The following is a 19371-nucleotide window of genomic DNA, read 5'->3' as shown; positions in this document are numbered from 1 at the left end:
AATGGTTAGTGGAAAAGTCCTCTTAAATCTTGCAAGCAAGTAGATGGCAATTCTGCTCTGACACAGAAATGCTGGGTAACTAACAACCTACCCAGGTGAACAATAGCTTTAATTATGAGTCTTGTTTCTTGATCTAAAAACATTGTGGCTACCAGCTGAAATGTAGGCTGGTGGACTTGAAAGCCTGAGAAAAGGCTTGCAAGTGCTGAATCAAGATGATCACCTGGAACGTGAACTTCAAGCTCAGAGGAAAAGGGATCAGTTTAATGGGTGCCCTAGTCCCTCCCTCTCTCTCTCTTTGCCAGAATTAGCATCTGGAGGAAGCAACCAAGGGTTATTTTCAGAATCCATCAGAGCCTGAACAACAACATCAACTTCAGCCTCATAAGACTGAATCCTCAAGGCTGTTGTTGATACCTTGAAATACAGATGTCATTTTGGAATACATATGTTGAACATCAAAAGTGACTCAAAAAGCTTCAAAGCTTCTACCATATTGTTTTGGTTTGCTTTAGAACATATTTAAACATATTTAATTACTTTCCTTGACTAACCACATGAGATGAGTATCTTGCCCTCAACACTGCCAGACCTCAGGAGGCCGAGGGCAATGTCAAAGCCCAAGCGACAGTTCATGCTTTGAGGGTCCCAGTGCACAGCACTCCCCCACTCTGAGTGGTACTTGCTCCCTCAAGTGGTTTCCTGGGTCAGCAGGACCGGTCACATGCATACTCGGCATGAAAACTAGTTGCACAGTCGGGATCAGAGAGTTAGTAAGACAAAAGGGGAGCAATTTGAGGGGGTTTTGTGCTTTAATCGAATTTCACCAAGAACAGATACCCTGCAGCTACAAAATTTGATAGCAAGCTTCATTTCACACAGTACTTTCTTTTAGCGTGTAAAATAAATGTTTATTGTACTAAATACAACATGTTTGATTAAGTGTAGGACACAGGAACCAACATGTTGGTTTCAATTTGTTCTGCATATCACTGGAGTGTCTAATCCTTTCACAATTCTATCTAGCCACCATCAATTTTTCATTAATCATTATGTTTCAACGGGGAACACTGAAGGGTGTTTTCTCAGATTGTAATGAAGTGAGAGGCTAACGTCACGGACTGTTTATCTTCATACTTAACATAGTATAATTATTTTGTATTTTTTTTCATTCAGCTAGGACTCGCACCTTGACTTTTGTAAACATAGGCAGTTCAGTTTTCATTGTTAAGGATGTTGACTTAACAGAGTATAAAATAGGAATCTAGGTACGTGAGAGCAGCACACTTAAAGTCCAACTTTCATTCCTCCTGCTGGTTATATTCAGCGAACCAATTATTCAACTGACTACTTGCAGTAAAATATCAGGACGCTTAAAATAAATGCTAGACTTCATGCTGCTATAATGAGTGAAGACTTCTCTGAAAACAATGAAGGAAGTCCAGACATCCGCGCTGTAAGAGGAGAAGAAGGAAATCTGCTTCAAAGGATTCCACCCCAAATTCCCAGCTCTCACATACACACCAAAAATGGTCTTTCTGTGAGTGTGGATGAAGCAAGATTTCTGGAGAAACCACCCCTATCTTACATAGCCTTAATTGCAAAGGCAATTCTTTCTTCCCCTACAAATAAACTGAATTTAGCTGCTATCTACAAATATATTGAAGATAATTTTCCTTTCTACAGGAACAAAGGTCGAGGCTGGAGAAACAGTGTGAGGCACAACCTTTCACTAAATGATTGTTTCATCAAGGTGGGGAGATGTGAGGATGGCAAAGGAAACTACTGGAGTATCCACCCATCAAACTTAAATGACTTTGTTCATGGGGACTTCAGGCAACACCGAAGGTCACGAAAGCGAGGGCGTCAAAAGGAGCTAGAGCATTGCCTTGCTGTGAATTATTTCATGCCATGGGGATGCTATCCTTCCTACCCAGCACCAAACTGGCTTTACCAAACACACTATTTTCTGGATCCTCTGTGGAAAATGCTGTATGCTGACAGACTGCAGTTTGCGCATGAATCTCAAAAATGGAATGTAAACAGTGATTTAATCATGGGGAAGTTTTCACCTTCACTGCAGACTGATAAACCACACAGCATTTCTGTGGACTGCTTTTATGGACCTCCTGCTACTTCAGTTATGCAGCAGAATATTTTCCTAAATATTCAACAGGCATTCCCTAATTCCCTTTCTTCCTCTTCTCCGAAACAGCAGCAAAGTGAAGCATTCAGACACATCTGTAAGTACTAGAAAGTACCTGAAGCGTAGTAACTTCGCAGGCAGCTCTGTTTGGGACTCTGTCAAGACAGAAAATATTAATATATATTGCACAGTTTTGGTTTTATATGTCTAAAGACAGCAAGCAAGCTTGCTTACTTATGTAAGCCAGTAATTCCCAATGATTATTACCTAAGTGTATTAGCTTTGAAATGATAACAATGAATACTGGTTTTAATAATGCTACTGGTCAATGGCAGTGCATAGATTATTTAGTATAAGAGTAAATCCATTAGCACTAACTGCCCAGTAAAATTATTTTTAAATTTTCCTGTATTAATCATATCACTGTATATTACTGCTGTATTAGATTCAAATTAATACACATGTATGTGTATTTATAACTATATATTCAAACACGTACACCCATATATTTACTTCTATATGATATGGAGTAGGAAGCAATAATACATTTTTCCTTTGTCAGTTGTGAATGTCTTGGAAATGCATCTTTTCACCTCCCATACCGTTGGAAACACTAAGTGACTTATTCTTCTAATCATTTACTTTTATACATTGGTTAGGGCTCAGTTGGCACTATTAATTTTGATGCATTGTATTGATCCAACAATCACTGTATATTTATGTGTCTTTAGCAGTTAAGTGGATACTTGCTTCTGTTTGAATAAATGTTAAGTTGAATAAATATTTCAAGTGAAATAGATTGCAATATTATCTTTAATATGTTTTTAAATTTCAAATCTGGTTCTTAAATGCACGGACACATATTATTTAACCTACTTAAATTATTAGTTAATGACAGCATGACTGATTACAAGTTTACCCATTAGTTGCATATAATCCATTTAAGAAATTTTCATTTTTCAGATAATGTCACCTGCGCAAAATTGCTTAAGCTTATATCTATACTTTTAGTTTACATGGTCATATGTATGTACATGGTTGCTTACATAGTTAAAAGAGTATACAGTGATATAAAATACACACAATGATATAAAGTACTCAAATATACTTGTTAAATGTATGTATCTATTCAGCAACCTCATCGTAACAGGAACTTTTAATCAGGAAATGTGTAGCAAGCATTCCAGTGAAAACATCCAGCTTTTGCTAAGTTACAAACTTTCAGAAAAGCTTGCTTGGAAATATTTGCTCACTGAAAATATAGATTTGAGTAGCAAAGCCTTAAAGCCTCTGCAGTGCCTTAGTCTCGAAGAGCCCAAGTGTGTGGACAAAACTTGAGACTTGGGCAAAGATGGGGCAAGGTGGGGTTCTGGATGGGGAGAACAGGCTGAGGAAACGACAGAGGTAACTGGGGTTGGGACACGGGGCCCAGACGTGCTGAGCAAGGAGCTTGAGAAGCCTGCGGAATACAAATTGTGAATGCTAGGCAATTGTAATCAGATGAGAATGAAAGCTAGGGATAAGAAGAGTCAGGGCAGGTTTAACGAGTAGCAGGTGGGAAAAGTCTCCACCTGCTATAGTTTTGTACTAGAATGCCTGGGATGTAATTTAATACTCACTGTCCTTTAGCTGTGTCATGGTTTAGCCCCAGCCGGCAGCCGAGCACCACGCAGCCACTCACTCACTCCCCGCCCCCCCCCCCCCCCTCAGTGGGATGGGGAAGAGAATGGGAAGGAAAAGGCAAGACCTGGTGGGTTGGTATAAGGACAGTTTACTGGGATAGCAAAGGGAGAAGGGAAGACAAAACAGAACAAAACAAAACAGTACTTAACAGAGTATACGAAACTGGTAATACACAATGCAGTTTCTCACCCAAGGACCGTACAACTCAGACCGCATGCTCAGACCTGTCCCGAAACCGGACTGTCCCCAAGCCACGCGTCCTGGAGCTGCTACTCCCCTCCCCGGCTAGCCCCCCTTTTATGCTGAGCATGATGTCATATGGTATGGAATACCCTCTTTGGCTAGTTTGGGTCACCTGTCCTGTCTATGTCCCCTCCCAACTCCTTGTGCACCCCCAGCCGTGCCATTGGCAAGGCGGTGTGAGAAGCAGAAAAGGCCTTGGCTCTGTGTAAGCACTGCTCAACAACAGGTCCACATAACAAAAACATCTCTATATTATCAACGCTGTTTCCAGCACAAATCCAAAACATAGCCCCATACTAGCTACTGTGAAGAAAATGAACCCTCTCAGCTGAAACCAGGACAAGCTGTCAGCAAATTACTTTAAAATTACACAAGACAAGTTACCTGTGTTCTCACTGGCTCCATTAGCTTACTTGGCAAAAGCTTGTGAAGTGCACCTGAGGATATTCCTAGAAGGACACAATGCCATTTGACTTAATCTTCCATGTTAAATAAGAATTGGAGGAGGGGAGTAAGTGTGTAACATGGCACTTTGTTTGAGGTAATGTGACCTATCACTTAACAGGACATCCTTTAAGCCTGGAGTAACCATTTATTTTGCTCTGGAAAAAGAATTGCATTTTACCAGATTAGTGATGGCGGTGGAAATGTGGCGTGTACCAAGCCACATGCATTCTTCCAGATCTTCGTCCAGTTTCCTGTGGGAATGCGGTAAGAGGAACTCACACGCCAGAGGAGACATTCTTCTGCTCAGATGCTCAGATTTTATTTGAAAACCACTTTGAAATAGTTTTCATACCACTAGTGGTACACATACCATAGCCTGAGAACTCCCATCTTAGATATTTCCAGTCTGATTATGTAGCTGTCAGTATGCTTTCTTATGGTTTTTCTTTTTCAATGTGTTTTAACTTTTTGTTTGTTTGTACAGCACCTGCATGCCACAGTGGAGGAGGATTCTTTTCATGTCATGAGCAACTATTTATTTTGTCCTCATCATTCAGTGGGTATCTGTAGTTCAAACACTGCTCTGAAGACAAAATTACCCAACCACTATTTTATTATTTATCTTATTGAAAACGATAAGATAATTTACTTTCAAAATATCCTGAGAGATGAGGAACATCTTGAAACATAGGCTTAAACAGACTGAGGTCAAATGTACACGCTCACTTTGGACATCACGTTTGCGAAATCATTGTGTAGCATTTTATGTGCTCCCATTGCCCCGGCTTTCAGCTCTGAGTGTTTAGAACATTTGCAATGATCCTGAGCAACAAGGAAACCAGTGACCGTCTGTGAAAAATTTGATTTCAATAACTTGTCCAGAAATACTGCAGCAGGTGAAAGAAAGGAATCCATCTCTTTAAGGCGAACTTCAACCGACATAATATAGACAAACCTTTTCTTCCTGTAATCCCCAACTGAGTTCGCTAAATACCTTCCAACTTCTGCAACAAACCCCAGCATTTCTTCATTATGCAATTCTAATTAACCTACAAAACAGGTCTACTTTGGATATTAAATAAGGCAAGGGAAAAATAGACCTTCTCGTATAATTGGAGGCAATATTGTAATGCCTTCAACTGAAGTAAGGGCCAAGTTAGGAATGCACAATTTAGACAAGATGCCATTTCTTTTCCCCCTAGCTTCTGAAAGCTTGACATTGCAATCTTAATAATGTTTTTCATCACAGCTGAAGGGGTAGGGTTAGTATGTCATTTTGTGATGAAAATGTCAAAGTACTAATTTGCAAACAACCTGAAGTAAAAATTTAAAAGCAATAAGGAAAAAATCAAGTTATGTATTTTACCTGAATTCCAACCCCCCCAAATCCACTTAGTATATTTAAAAAAAAAAAAAAATCTGATCTTGAAATATCATCCTACAATTAGAGAGGACATTAAATTTCTGATACAGGAAATTACCATTTAATGAGAAGACAGAAAGGTTCTTGAAAATTAAACAGATGAATTACATGCTTGTACAGGAATGTCTGAGGCAGTACATGTGATGTAAGACACTCCCTTAGAAGTAAAAACAACAGTTACAAATGCTGCATTACAGAAAATCTGACATGAAAACAATATCCAAAAACTGCATCTTGACAACTTCAGCATTTTCCAGCTGAAATGCATTACGAGGGTTGATAAAAACATCAGGAAGTCAGAATCTCAGCATTTTGACCATTGTCACCTCTGTTCTGCCCATAAATAAGACAGAGGTCATCTTTTTACAGCAGATCTACTTTGGGAGTACACAGATGAAATGCCAGTGTATGACATAAATAGCTGGAACGGAGGTCACATATGGTCTCATAAATAAATGCTGCCAATTGCTCTCCTCTTTATTTTTGCAGTAAAGAAAATGACTTCTGCATAATGAAATTATGTTTAAACCATACATTTGCTAACACTTTCAATAAACTGTATCTTAATGATGAGCAGTAAGAGAACCAGGCCTGAACATGAGAACCTTTTATTAGCAACATTTTGCAGGTAATCATTTTAAGCCAGATAATAACATTGCCTTTACAGCTGACCTTCACCAGTTTATACAAATATTTATTCTAAAAGTTCAATTAAATGTCTCAGCCTATAAAGCCCAGAAAGTTAGTATACAGTTTAATTTCTGATACATTTGCTGCCCAGCACAACTGTTGACTTTGAGACTTGACTTCTTTCGTATTGAAAATAACCACTGTTGATGGGCACAAATGAAAACTTTGTAGAAAAAGAAGCCTCCAAGCTGTATAACCACTCAAATCTATGCATACTAAGCCTTTGCAGTTTTAACTAGGATCTTCCCAATGGGACTGAGGACAGTGGGATCGAGTGCACCCTCAGCAAGTTTGTCAACGACACCAAGCTGTGTGGTGGGGTTGACACGCTGGAGGGAAGGGATGCCATCCAGAGGGACCTTGACAGACTGGAGTGGTGGGCCCATGCAAACAATGCGAAGTTCAGCAAGATCAAGTGCAAGGTCCTGCATGTGGGTTGAGGTGGTCCCGAGCACAACTACAGGCTGGGAGGAGAAAGGATTGAGAGAAGCCCTGAGGAGAAGGACTTGGAGGTGTTGGTGGATGAGAAACTCAACACGACCCAGCAGTGTGCACCTGCAGCCCAGAAAGCCAACTGTATCCTGGGCTGCATCAAAAGAGGTGTGACCAGCAGGTTGAGGGAGGTGATCCTGCCCCTCTACTCTGCTCTTACGAGACCCCACCTGGAGTACTGCATCCAGCTCTGGGGGCCCCAACATAAGCAGGACATGGAGCTGTTGGAGCAAGGGCAGAGGAGGGCCACGAAGAGGATCAGAGGGCTGGAGCACCTCTCCTGTGAAGACAGGCTGAGGGAGTTGGGATTGTTCAGCCTGGAGAAGAGAATGCTCTGGGGAGACCTTATTGCAAGCCTTCCAGTACCTGAAGGGGACCTACAAGAAAGCTGGAGAGGGACTTTTTACAAGGGCATGTAGTGATAGAATGAAGGGTAATGGTTTTAAACTGAAGGAGGGTAGATTTAGATTAGATATTAGGAAGAAATTTTTTACTGTGAGAGTGGTGAGGCACTGGAACAGGTTGTCCAGAGAGGTTGTGGATGCCCCCTCCCTGGAAGTGTTCAAGGCCAGGTTGGATGAGGCTTTGGGCAACCTGGTCTAGTGGAGGGTGTCCCTGCCTGCAGCAGGGGGGTTGGAACTAGATGATCTTTGAGGTTCCTTCCAACCCAAATCATTCTATGATTCTATGATTCTATGATTCCCAGGTTTGTATTATCTGGCCTGTGTATGTTAAAACCATTGAACAATTGTAACATCTCTAATCTATATTATATGCCAAATAGTGATAATTACTTACAAAATTAATTTAATCTGTCTTAATAAGGTGTAGTGCTGAGCCAAATGGATCGTGTGGACATGGTTCAAACTACATAATTTTTTTACCATAAACCAAATTTTGAGCCTTTTTGCCAACACGAACTCCTGACCAGGTGCATCCAAGCACCGGAGAAGTGCCCTGGAAGGGCCACCTCAAATGACTGAAAACCACCACAGCACCCACATACCACCTTGCCTCAACAGTAGTTTGGCATGGAGGATGTGGCTGAGAGAAGTTGGGGGTCAGACGCTCCTGTGATCTTTAAGGCTGGTTTAGTCTATGTTTCTACTATGTTTAGGTAGGAAATTGGATATAATGTCCATGAATAGCTCCTCTGCATCTTACCTGTTCCTAGTACAACTGAGGACCTGGCCAGCTGCATTAATTATTTCATCCTCTCTTCCTCCTCCTCCAGTGTTTACTCTGTCCTTCTGTGCCTGCATTCACTTTACTGTCTTCCAGTTCCAATTTTAATTTCCCACTTCAAGTTTTCCTGTGCCCCTACTCTGTTAGCTTCTTATGTATGGCTCAGCCAACACTGTCAAAGCAGAACCCTGAATCCCAATATTCCCAGATAGAACGAAGCTTAGGTCAACATACTGGAATAAGACTGCAACAACTACTGTAAGAACAGTGTAGAAAGATGATAGAGAGCCTGATTCTCATCCTACCAACAATCATGGAAACAAGAGCTAATTTCATTGGCAGCAACAGAGCATAAAGTTAGTAAAACTCAGACTTGCAGATTTTATTTCTATCATAAGACCATACTTTACTAATTTTCCTGTGCACCCGACAGATTTCTCAGCACAATCTCTAGTAGACTTGACTCAACCTGATAGCTCAGCAAGCAAAGTCTCAGTTAAAGGACTTGTCTCCAGATAGACCTGTCAACTATTCAAAAAGCCTTTGGAGCTTTCAACACTTAGCATTTTTATTTAACTGTTTTAAGATTCACGTTAGTACTGTGTTTTCAGCACATAGAACTTACCTACTTGTGCTCTTTGAAGACAGTGCATAGTTTACACTACACTTGTGAAATGTTAGTGCGTCTAAGGTCTGGTACGTCTGGAGTTGTGAATGAAGATCTGATCAGGTAGAAACCAGACAAAGTGCCAGGCCTGCTGAATTTTTAAATGGCTGCCTCTCTCCAAGTGAAGGAGTAGAAAAATAATGCGTGAAATCTCAGCACCAGGAAAAAAACATCAGATAAATTTGAACTTGTAGTGAAAAATAGCCTGAGAATAGGCTTCATTTAGAGAATATTGGCTTTGTTTTGGAGAAGGAGACATTTGCCTTTTTAAGCAATGTGTTGCAACAGAACAGCTTCCCCACTTTCATTAGTAAGAAAAAAGACATTAATCTGCCTACTGGAAAAGTGTCTTCATGCTCCCATGCTGTCCAAATGGGTGTAAGAGAAAGCTTTACTAAAGATAAGACACTTAACAAAGCCAGAATAAAAAAAAAATAAAAATAATAATAAACACCCCCCCTATCTATCAGTTAGTACGTACTTGATTTTCCCACTTGTGAGAGAGAAGGGAATAGGGGGCCACCTAACTTGTAACAGAAGCTGCAGCTCTTGAATGTCGTGCAGGACTATGAAATCGAAGACTCCTGACCCTCAGCACTTTCCCCCGTGCTGGCTTTCCCTAGGAGAGCCCAGCTCTCCATGCCCAGGAGAGCACAGTTCCAAACAGATAGACACCAGAATTTTGGACATGAGAAACAGCAATGTGATTATAAGTGAATTTCACCCTAAACAACCTGATTTAACACATAATTCAAGCATTTTGCTGTGGCAGAAACCAATTCCACAGCAAGTCTAAAAGGAAATAACTAGTGTTAGAGCATTCTCCTCCAAGCAATTCAAATACTCCACTCTTCCAGTGTTGATGTTGACAGATATGTATGTATTTCTGTACTGTAAACAGATCAGACTTAACCATATATGCTCACACTGGATTTTTTTAATAATAGAATATGCAATTCAATTTTTAAAATAAGCATATTAAAAATCAAAATATATAACTTAGAACACTGTACTGTTTCAAAACCTTATAATTATAAACAGGTTAGATACTAGTTCAAAAAAAGCAATATCTCTGTAGCCTGGGATATACAGCACCACTGTAGGAGAAAATTTTACTATCCTTCTTTGCTCCTCTTCCACAAAAATTCTAAAACTGTGGATCACAATCCAGTCTGTTCAAGGGTTTCAGAACTGTTTAGTCATTCTAATACCCAAGCTAGATGCTAGGGTTCCTGGTATGACAGTAATACATGTAAATACTAAGGACAATAAAATTATCTAAATAAGCAAGTAAAGCAGCCATTAATACAACTGAAACAGCATATATTCCACTCTTCCCAACCTACATACATATTCCAGATATTAAATTCATTTTCTTTCTAACTCTGCACTTTCTATCAATATTTTCATGGCTATCATTATGTGTAAAACCAGTAAGTAAATTTACTGAAATAAGAAGTTGTAAAGGAAAACCATTGTATTCAGAGATTGTTCTAAATCTGGAGCCTGTAGAAGGAGTTTGAAGAAAAACTGCAGACACTTTGAAATGGATTTTTTCTGATAATAGCTTCTAAAAAAGGTTGTGAAAGTATTTTTACAGAAAACATACATAGGATGAGCTTCATAATGCAGAAGAGTTTACAGTGTTAAGAAAGCAATGTTGTACATAAACTGAACTATTAGTATATTTTCTGTACAAGGTACATTTTAAACAGCTCAGTAGTAAGCTGTTTAAATTGTTTATCTAATACAGAAATGTTCAAAGGCATTTGCAGAGTGTGTGCGCGCGCACGTGCACACACGCGCGTGCGCACTGGTGTGTACATAAGCACGTGTGCATATTTATGAATGCTCATAATCTCATTCTTAAATGGTTTATAATTTTGCAACAAGTTGAAGAACTTTATATATGAAGTGCAGCTGGTGTAAAAAGCAAATCACTGATGCTCCAGTATTAATAGCTGGTATGTTTTCTGCCTTCACTGCTCCTCATATTCATGAAGGAGAAGCTAGGCATGTGGAGATAATTATCCCATCATGTTAGTAGTACCATCTCAAAGATCAGATTAAAAACTGTAATTCTGTTTAATCCCTGTAGCCTGTGACACAATCGAAGAAAAACAGTAATGAGAATACAACTTGCAAATCAGAAGTAAAAATAATGTCATAAAGGATGCTCCATCAGTTAAAACCTCTAGTTGTACATCTGATTGCTGCAGATGAAGAAATCATTGTATAAAACATCAAGCACTGGGTTCACAGAACAATTCTGAAATGCAAAGCAACAAACTAAACAGCACACAGTAAGAGTCAGAATCAATCAGGACAAAATTTATGTCATGCTTGAAAGCCTTACTAGAATTCATGCAGCAATGCTTCAGTTAGTAGATCTTTTGTTAATTGAGATACAACAATACATACCAAAATTTAGTAAGAAATGGCAGATGTGCTACTAGCTGATAATTACTTTGCAAATCTGAATCAAATAATAGCTTTCTAACAATTAGAGTAATCATAGTAATTTTAAGGGTGGAGAGAACAAGGATGATATCAAGTTTGCGATATAAAAAACTGGAATTAATACTTGAATAATCTCCATCATTAATCAAGAAATAAATCCATCTTGCAAGTGGATTTCTTGAGAGCAGTTAATAACTGCCATCACACTTTCCTGAGCCTGCAATCCAAATATAGATAGAAGAATGACTGATATTAGTTGTCTGAAAGTGACAATTCCCTTCTGAATATCACCAGAACATGTGACCTGTATAATACCAAGTTTTGAAGTTAAATTATCTTATAGGGAAATAATTCAGCAGCCAGCTTGATGACTACTGTGCACCACAAGCATAGAGACTTAGGTAAACCTGCTGTATCTTAAAGCCGAGAACAATGTTATTTTTTGGTGTGTATTTATTTAAATTAAAAATAAAAATTTGGGTTCTACCAATTTCAAAGCATATAACTGCACTCCTAGTACCTCCAGAAGATTTGAACCTCAGTTTAGAGAAACACGCACCACCCAACAGGTCATGCGATATTTCCCAGGCACATTGATCTTCCTGGTGAAGCTGTTCCTCTGTGCATTGCACAGCGACACAACACACAATCAGTCAGAGCTTAACTAGATATTATATGGTCCCACAGCCCAGTGGCAAGGGGCAGCTTCCTGCAAGGAGGGAAGTCTGAGATGCAATCCCTGCTGCAGCACATCCATTACCCCAAATACACAGTAGGTCAGGATCTGGAGAAGAGATCTTCCTCTGCCTGTCGAAGGAGTTTCATCAACACACTCACAAAGCCAGATTCTCACTCATTCTTGTCCTTTCTCCAATTCTCTTTCCTCTTTGTTTCAGACTATTCAAAATGGACCATATTCAAGACAATCTTCTGGTCTCCTGGGGACCTGACTTGTGAATGTTTGAGATGATTGCCGGTAGCGCTGTAGCTTGGTAAGAAAAGAATCTAAGCAACAGAAAATTAAAAACCAAAACACTTTGGTCATGATAACTATGAGAATACAATCTGAGACTCCATTTGTCAAATATATATTATGGTTTAGTTTTTTCCTTAATAGCCTGATCCTTAACTCATGGAAGTCAGCTCTGGTTTTTGTGCCAATGTGAATGACTGTGAAGGGCAGAAGAGAACAGGCCCAATGCATTACAGTGAATACATTGTTTTACAGATTCAAAATGTGTCTAAATGCATTTTTAAAATACATCACCAATGTGCAGTCTGACAAACTCCGCAGAGAACAATGATTGTACATCTGAGGTATCAAATATTTCAAACAATTAGCCAGGGGAAAATGTATGAATGTGAAAGCAAAGTCCTATCTCTCAGTGACCAGGAGACATCTATTCATATAGAACAAGAACAGATGAATGAAACTCTGCTGGGAAAAACAAGGTGCTTGCTAAACCTTTGGAATTAACAAAGTAATCTGTTAGCAAACAAAAGCAAAGACAAGTTTCCAAGATCCAACGTGCCAGGCCAATGAATTGTTTCCTAGAATGGCAGCTTGATGTATACATGTGAAAAGCAACTGGAAAGGGTAATTTTTCTAACTGTACTTCAGTAGAATTCTCACTTGAAAGACCAATGAAGAAATATGGCTTAACATGGCCAGCGGATGTTGCTGTGAATTTATGCTGTGATTACACTTATAGGAATTTTTGTGTTCTGTGACTTACAAGAGGAGACAGACTAAATGAAGGGTTTACTGTACCTGCTATGTAGAATTGTACGTTTTCTTAACTGTGTGGCAGAGTATTCAACATATTCAATATACCTGGCTTTTTGGCAAACATATGATCTGACACTTGAAACAAACAAGCTCCATTTTCCTAAAAGTGCCAACACCGTAATTTTGAATAAAAGAAGGATTCAAAATGCTTTAGCCTTGGTTCAGTGTAGATCATCTCACAGATGTTTATTGTCCCAGCCTCTTGGAGATAGTTCAGTTCTGGCCACAATCTTGAAATGGCACCGAGTGACACTGATTGATTGGAGGAGTCAAAAGGAGGCACACCATGAGGGAAAGAGAAGGACAGCATCTGCACTGAAGGCTGATAACAAAAGAAATGCTCTCAAGTTTGTAGCATGGAGACAGTGACGGTCAAGGTTGATGTGACTTTCCAGGGGTGCTGAAGTGAAGAGATGCAGAGGACAACAGCAGCACGTGGGTGCATGTTCCTCAGAAAAGTTTCCCTGTATTTTATCTCATCAGCTACCTTAGCATCTTTCTGGCCATTTGTGGCATTTTCCCATGCCATGGCAGGACTCCAGTCCTGGTTGCAGCACATCCTTTCCCTGCAGCTACCTGCCCGCAAAGAGGCCCTGGGAAGGGGAAAAGCCCTTCCTCCTCCGTCTATGTCCTTTGAATTGTTGTCTTTGAGAATTTCTCTTCACTTTGGACTCAGATTCAAAAGGCTTCACAAGCTTCTATTGTTTTTTCTTTTTTAATATTTTGCAGTTATCAGATGGGTGTACAGCATGGTCAGTGTAAGGGGAATTGGGGGAACCAAGAACAGGACTTCCGACAAACAAGCTTTTATACAGATGGAGCCACCGCACTGAGCCTGTGGCAGGGACAGGGACACTTACTCAGTGGGGAAAAGACAGAAAATGGAGTGAAGAGGGTTAGGCTGGAGCTGAAAATCTGTCCGTTCCCAAATCAATGAACTTGCACACTCTGGTTTATCACAGGCTCCAGCTGCCTCCCAAAAACCTTGTTCAGTCAGGAGGGCAGGAAAAAGGAGAAGAGTGGCAGTGACCTGGCACAAGCAGGAGCTGAGCTACTGCATTCTCACAAAGTTTCATCACTACTTTGGGTCCATCATGTCAACAGTGTGAGTCAGGGAACTGGGGGACGGTGCTCAGAAAAACTACTGGCTCGCAAAACGGTTGTCTGCAGCTCTAACGGAAAAGCTATCTATTAGATAACGTCACAGCCTGTCAGACCTGTGACCTTTAATTAAAGCATGTGCAATCATGCTCTTCAGTCCTCTCAGCAGTGATACTCAGCTCAAAATGAGAAATTTTCAGAGGCAGAAGGCTGGTTGGCAATGGGTCTGAAGGGAGGGTGCTAGGTCAATCTTTCTGAGGTCCCGGTTGGGTCTGGGTGAATCAATAGCATCCTGGTATCCAAAGTTGTGCCTGATATCAGTCTTCTTCATTGAGGCAAGTGACACAAGACTGACACAAGAGACTGAGACAGGAGACGCAATCCTTTTGTGCATTGACCGCATCTGAAACAAGATACTGGCTGATACTGGCAGTCTATGTCAACAACAGTCTAACTAACTGCTCAAACATGACGAGTCCTCAGCTTTCTCTGAGTACATCTTCATACCCTTTGTTTCAGCAGAGCTCTGTATGACATTGCAGTGAAGACTTTGCACTGCCATTTTCTTGGCAACTTCATCCAAAATGTTTGAGCCACTACCTCTGAACTCCATGAATTCCTTGTCTCTACTTTTACAAAGAAATTGAGGAGTTTCAAGATGCTCACAGAGCTCTCACTGGAGGCACAAATATAGATATGACATGCAGATATGAGCCAGCACTTAATGAGATGTAAATTCTAGCCACTGTGATGGTGGAGTAGTAAAGATTGTTCGGGTACAGAGACCAGCTGGTCAAGACAAGAGTTTACAGTGAATACCAGCCTCAGAAATCATCAGTACTAGCTAACTTACTGTAAGATGAAATCTCTGATGACTCCAATGAAGTAAATCCGCCAGAGTAATCTGCTAGCTACATCACTGCAGGTACACTGTATGGTTGCAAGTCTGTTTAAACAGATGCAATTCATAATGCATGGGTGAACTCCACCCATAGATAAGCTCTTCCTTTCCCCCAGACTTTCACAGTGTTATTCCTTCAAATGTTGGTCACTTGGTTAGATCTATCAGCAAGAGTTATTGTCATTGCAAATTGCAGTGGTGGGTTTCTTTGGTGACGTGGTTATTAGGCTTTGGAAATAACAAACTCCCACATCACTGGAAGTTCACTAATGGGGTACCAAGGTATGATTCTAACCTACAGACGAGGGGCACAGTGTCCCATTATCACCATAAAGCCCTTTGGGCTTTTTCATATATTTACTGTAAGAATTAACTTGTCAAAAAAAGTGCTTATTAGTCTTACATTAGAGGCTAACGCCGTTGTGAGAGAATTTCAGAAAAGCATTACCAACACCTTTACCAAACGCTATGCATCTTCCTGCAAAATGTATTATGTCCTAAAATGCTTTCCTGATGCTCCTGTTTGTCAAGGAGTTAAGTACATACTGATGTAGGGATACATTTTCTACATACTTACCTCCCATTTTTGTCATTTGCATGTCTAATCTATGTGCAATGCACTGTTAATTTACCCCGTAGTGTTCCCATGGAATATAATTTGTATGCACATAAAATATCAATGCAATATCTAGAGATGAAAACCAATGGAAATAGTTTACTGTGAAATCCAGTCTTTGTTCCCTCATTTTTCCACTTCACTGACTGTTGCTTTTTCAAAGTACTCCTAGAGCTCTCTTGCACAACCCTTCATTATGCTGCATTATTTCTTTATTTGGGAAATAAAACTAAAAAGTATTTTTATACAACCTAATTTCCCATAATTGTTAAGATGATGTTAAGACAGTTTTTCAGGAGAGAAAATGCTAATCAATTTTATTTCAAAAACACATTGAAATTCCACATAAATTGGTGCCAGAGTGCAAATGCTACTCAACTGGGAATGGAGAGGGAGGGAAGAGAAATATATGCCAACTCTCACTTTAATACAAAGGATGTGAGATACATTTTATTTGAATCAAATGCTATTTAGCAACTTAAGCATCTGGAGCACATCAGATAACTTGGGTAAAATGTATTGATTTCTCTATTGATTTTTCTAATATACCTTCTCTATGAGGGAGCTATAACTGAAAGTAGCAAGTGCCTCAGCTAATGCCAACTCTAAGCAGTGTGGAGATGTTCAGATACAAAAGATAGGTCATCACTCAATTCTAGAATATGACGGGTCCTTGCCTTCCACTTGGAGGCAATACTTGCCATTGGTATCTTTTTCTCCTGGCTTGCGGTGTTTGATTTTTTTTCAATATGAATCTTTCTATGCACTTTTTCATTGCTATGGACAAGTGGCTTTGTTCATAAAGTAGATGTACGCATGGATTGAGACAGTATATAGCCTTTACACTATTATACATTAACTTTAACCTTAGGATCAGGCATATAGAGCCTTTTTCTTCAGTCCCAAAACTGATTCATATGTTGAAATAGTACACAGGAGCATACATAACACCTGTGGATTTCTGGCTAATTTATTTCCAGGAATAACTCCAAAACTCTGCAATGTTTGTCACTCTCTCTGGGAAGTTTTTTATGAAGAAAGGATAGCAGGAAATTCTTGCACTCCTGAAAACACTAGAACTTCTGTCATTGCCTTCAATGGGATCAGAATTTCCTGGGCACAAACAAAATTCGCCGCTGAACTCACAGGAAGTTTACTTTGTACTGTTGGATTTAGCCTTAGAGTCTGTTTTCTTAAATTTAGATCATAGTCCTAAAATACGGCTCAGAAGCAAAGAATTTGGGGGGAAAAAAAAAAAGCAAAAAAAAGCCGAAAACATCCAGGAAAGGCAGCTTTGAGTTACATTTAACACTCTAAATATTTGCACACAGCAAGTAACACTTGAAATATACTTCCAGCAGAAGGAACCCAGACTTTAAGTTTCAACTCTAAAGGTCCAAGAATGGAGTCTGTAATAAAGAGTATTCAGGCCCCCCCTAGTCCTTTCACCAGCTGCCCACAAGATTTTCTACATGCCTTAACTGTGAAGAGAAGGTTGGTACTGCTCCTCAGACACTAATTGTCACAAAGGAAAGGGAAGACCTGGGCCAAATAGGTAAACGGCTGCACTATGAGGAGCTTGTACTACTCCTTGTACAGAAGCATGATAAAATTAGTGGTCACTCTTCTTTCCCCAGCAAGCGTAGTGCTTACTCTTAGTTTCTCTGTTGGACTTTATTCAGACATTGTTTATCGCAATAAATTGAGTGGAGAGCAAGAGCCCAAATCACACGACCTTCATGGCCTCTGAATTAGGCTCTGGGCTTCCAGATGAACCATGTACAAGGTGGCACACACCTGATTCATCTCAAGACTCGTCCAATTCCAGAAGTCAAAATTTACCATGAGATTTCTTCTGGGTTCTCTAGTTTTATAACATCTCAGAAGCAATTCCTGACCTCTGTCACAATGTTAAGAACAACGTTGCACCCAATGATTCTAAAAGACGCACCCTGAGAATAAATAGTTTGCAAAAAATGAGAATATGTATTTTGCAAAAAGGAGGCAAAGACAACGACTTCAGCTTGCTGCACTCCAGGCATCACGGACGGCCCCAAACCGCCACTCGAAACCGCGACTGCTGGTAGTGGATCATCTGGTGCGTTATCGTGGGGCTGCGCAATGACCCAATCTGCGCTTCAACTACAGCTGAAGCAAAGCTGCAATCCAATTACCGGCAGCCAGCACATCTCCTCCTCCGGCATTAGCAAGCCCCGCTCTTCAGAGTTTTATGTAATTCTACACGAAAAAAAACCAAAAGAATTTTCTTGTTAAGTGCTATTGAATCCTGGAATCTTTTCCTGTGCGTCTCGCACAGCCTCATCCTGGAAACAACACGTCCTTGCTCCGCTGCGTTAATACGGCAAGGAGTAATTAAACACCGGGAACGGCCCGGGGAGGGGGGGCGGCCCCCGCCCGCCGCCCTGCTCCGCCATAAGCCACGCGGTGGCACCAAAGCGCCGCTCTTCCCCCGCCGCCCGCCGCGCCCCGCTCCGCGCCCCGCTCTGCTCCCCGGGCGGAGCAGAGGGCTGCAGCCGAGGCGGGCTCGCTGTGCGCGCTGCCAGGGCGCGGATGGTTTCCCTTCCCTGCGCAGGGGGGTGCGGGCCGCAGCTGCGCGGGGAAGCACCGTCGGTCCGTCCCTGGTGCGGTCCCGGGGGCCCGGCCGCGGTGTGGGAGGAGAGCAATGACCTGGTAGCGAGGAACCAGCAGGTCTTTGAATGAAGCGAAGAGCCGTCTGAAGGGCGTCGTGGCCGAGGTGCAGTTACTGTCCCTTGGGTCAGTACAAATGGAGTATTTACCAGTGCCGAGGTTCAGGTGTCGGAGTGTGCAGGGTTTCTCTCACACCTTCTGAGCTCTTCTGTGCCCTTGTAATCCTTGTTATTCTTGGCACATGGAAACAAGACTGCAAGTCATCTGCATCCACCAAAAGAATCATCGGACCCATCCGCCTCCGAGTGCTGCCCTTTCCTCTGTGGCAGTGGTGCCAGCAGACCGTGTGCCACCACAACTTGTGTGAAAATAAGCATGTATGCTTTTAAAGACTTCTTTTAAACTGCCTTTTCATCTGTCCTGTTTTTTTACACTACATTCGGCAATCATAATGGTGTCTAAGACCCAAAAATTCTGTCTTGCTCTATATGGGTGCAACTTCATGGCTGTGCAGAGTCCCAGTATAAGAAAAAAACATTCAAACACGGCCATAGCTCAGTGACCATATGTGATACTTTGCTGGTATTACATCTGTAGGTTCCAAGTCTCAGTCAAGCCCTGACTCCTCTGAGCCAAATGGTGGGCAAACAAAGCTGTACCCAGTGCCCACTGAAGGCAGTGGAGGTTGGATGGGCCCCATGGGGAGTGTTCCTAGCCCAAAGAGCTTACAAGTCCAAAAAGACAAAACAAACAATGACAGACATAACAGGCATGCAGGCAGCTGCCTTGGCCCTGACCCCACAATTTTTTCTGGTCTGGTTCAAGTCTGTCTGAGAAGGTGCATGATCTGGACTTTTATTTTAAATGCAAATCTTGCCT

At 41.0% G+C, this 19371-nt stretch overlaps 1 protein-coding gene across 2 annotated transcripts; it reads left to right on the top strand.

The window, feature by feature from the left end:
* Positions 1 to 1298: 1298 nt before the first annotated feature.
* LOC129201823 (forkhead box protein D3-like) lies at positions 1299 to 5115 on the top strand. 2 transcript variants are annotated; one of them, XM_054813606.1, is made up of 3 exons: positions 1299 to 1540; positions 1687 to 2243; positions 5004 to 5115. In XM_054813606.1, exons 1-3 carry the CDS (start codon positions 1530 to 1532, stop codon positions 5087 to 5089), a joined length of 654 nt encoding a protein of 217 aa, XP_054669581.1. In that variant the 5' UTR covers positions 1299 to 1529; the 3' UTR covers positions 5090 to 5115. The 2 variants fall into 2 exon arrangements, with proteins under 2 accessions (XP_054669581.1, XP_054669580.1); XM_054813605.1 differs by having other exon boundaries at positions 1299 to 2243.
* Positions 5116 to 19371: the final 14256 nt, after the last annotated feature.

The sequence above is a fragment of the Grus americana genome, chromosome 1, assembly GCF_028858705.1.
Source record: "Grus americana isolate bGruAme1 chromosome 1, bGruAme1.mat, whole genome shotgun sequence".
NCBI classification, from domain to species: domain Eukaryota; kingdom Metazoa; phylum Chordata; class Aves; order Gruiformes; family Gruidae; genus Grus; species Grus americana.
Note: the sequence above shows the minus strand (reverse complement) of the source record. Positions and strands in the feature narration are given on the sequence as shown.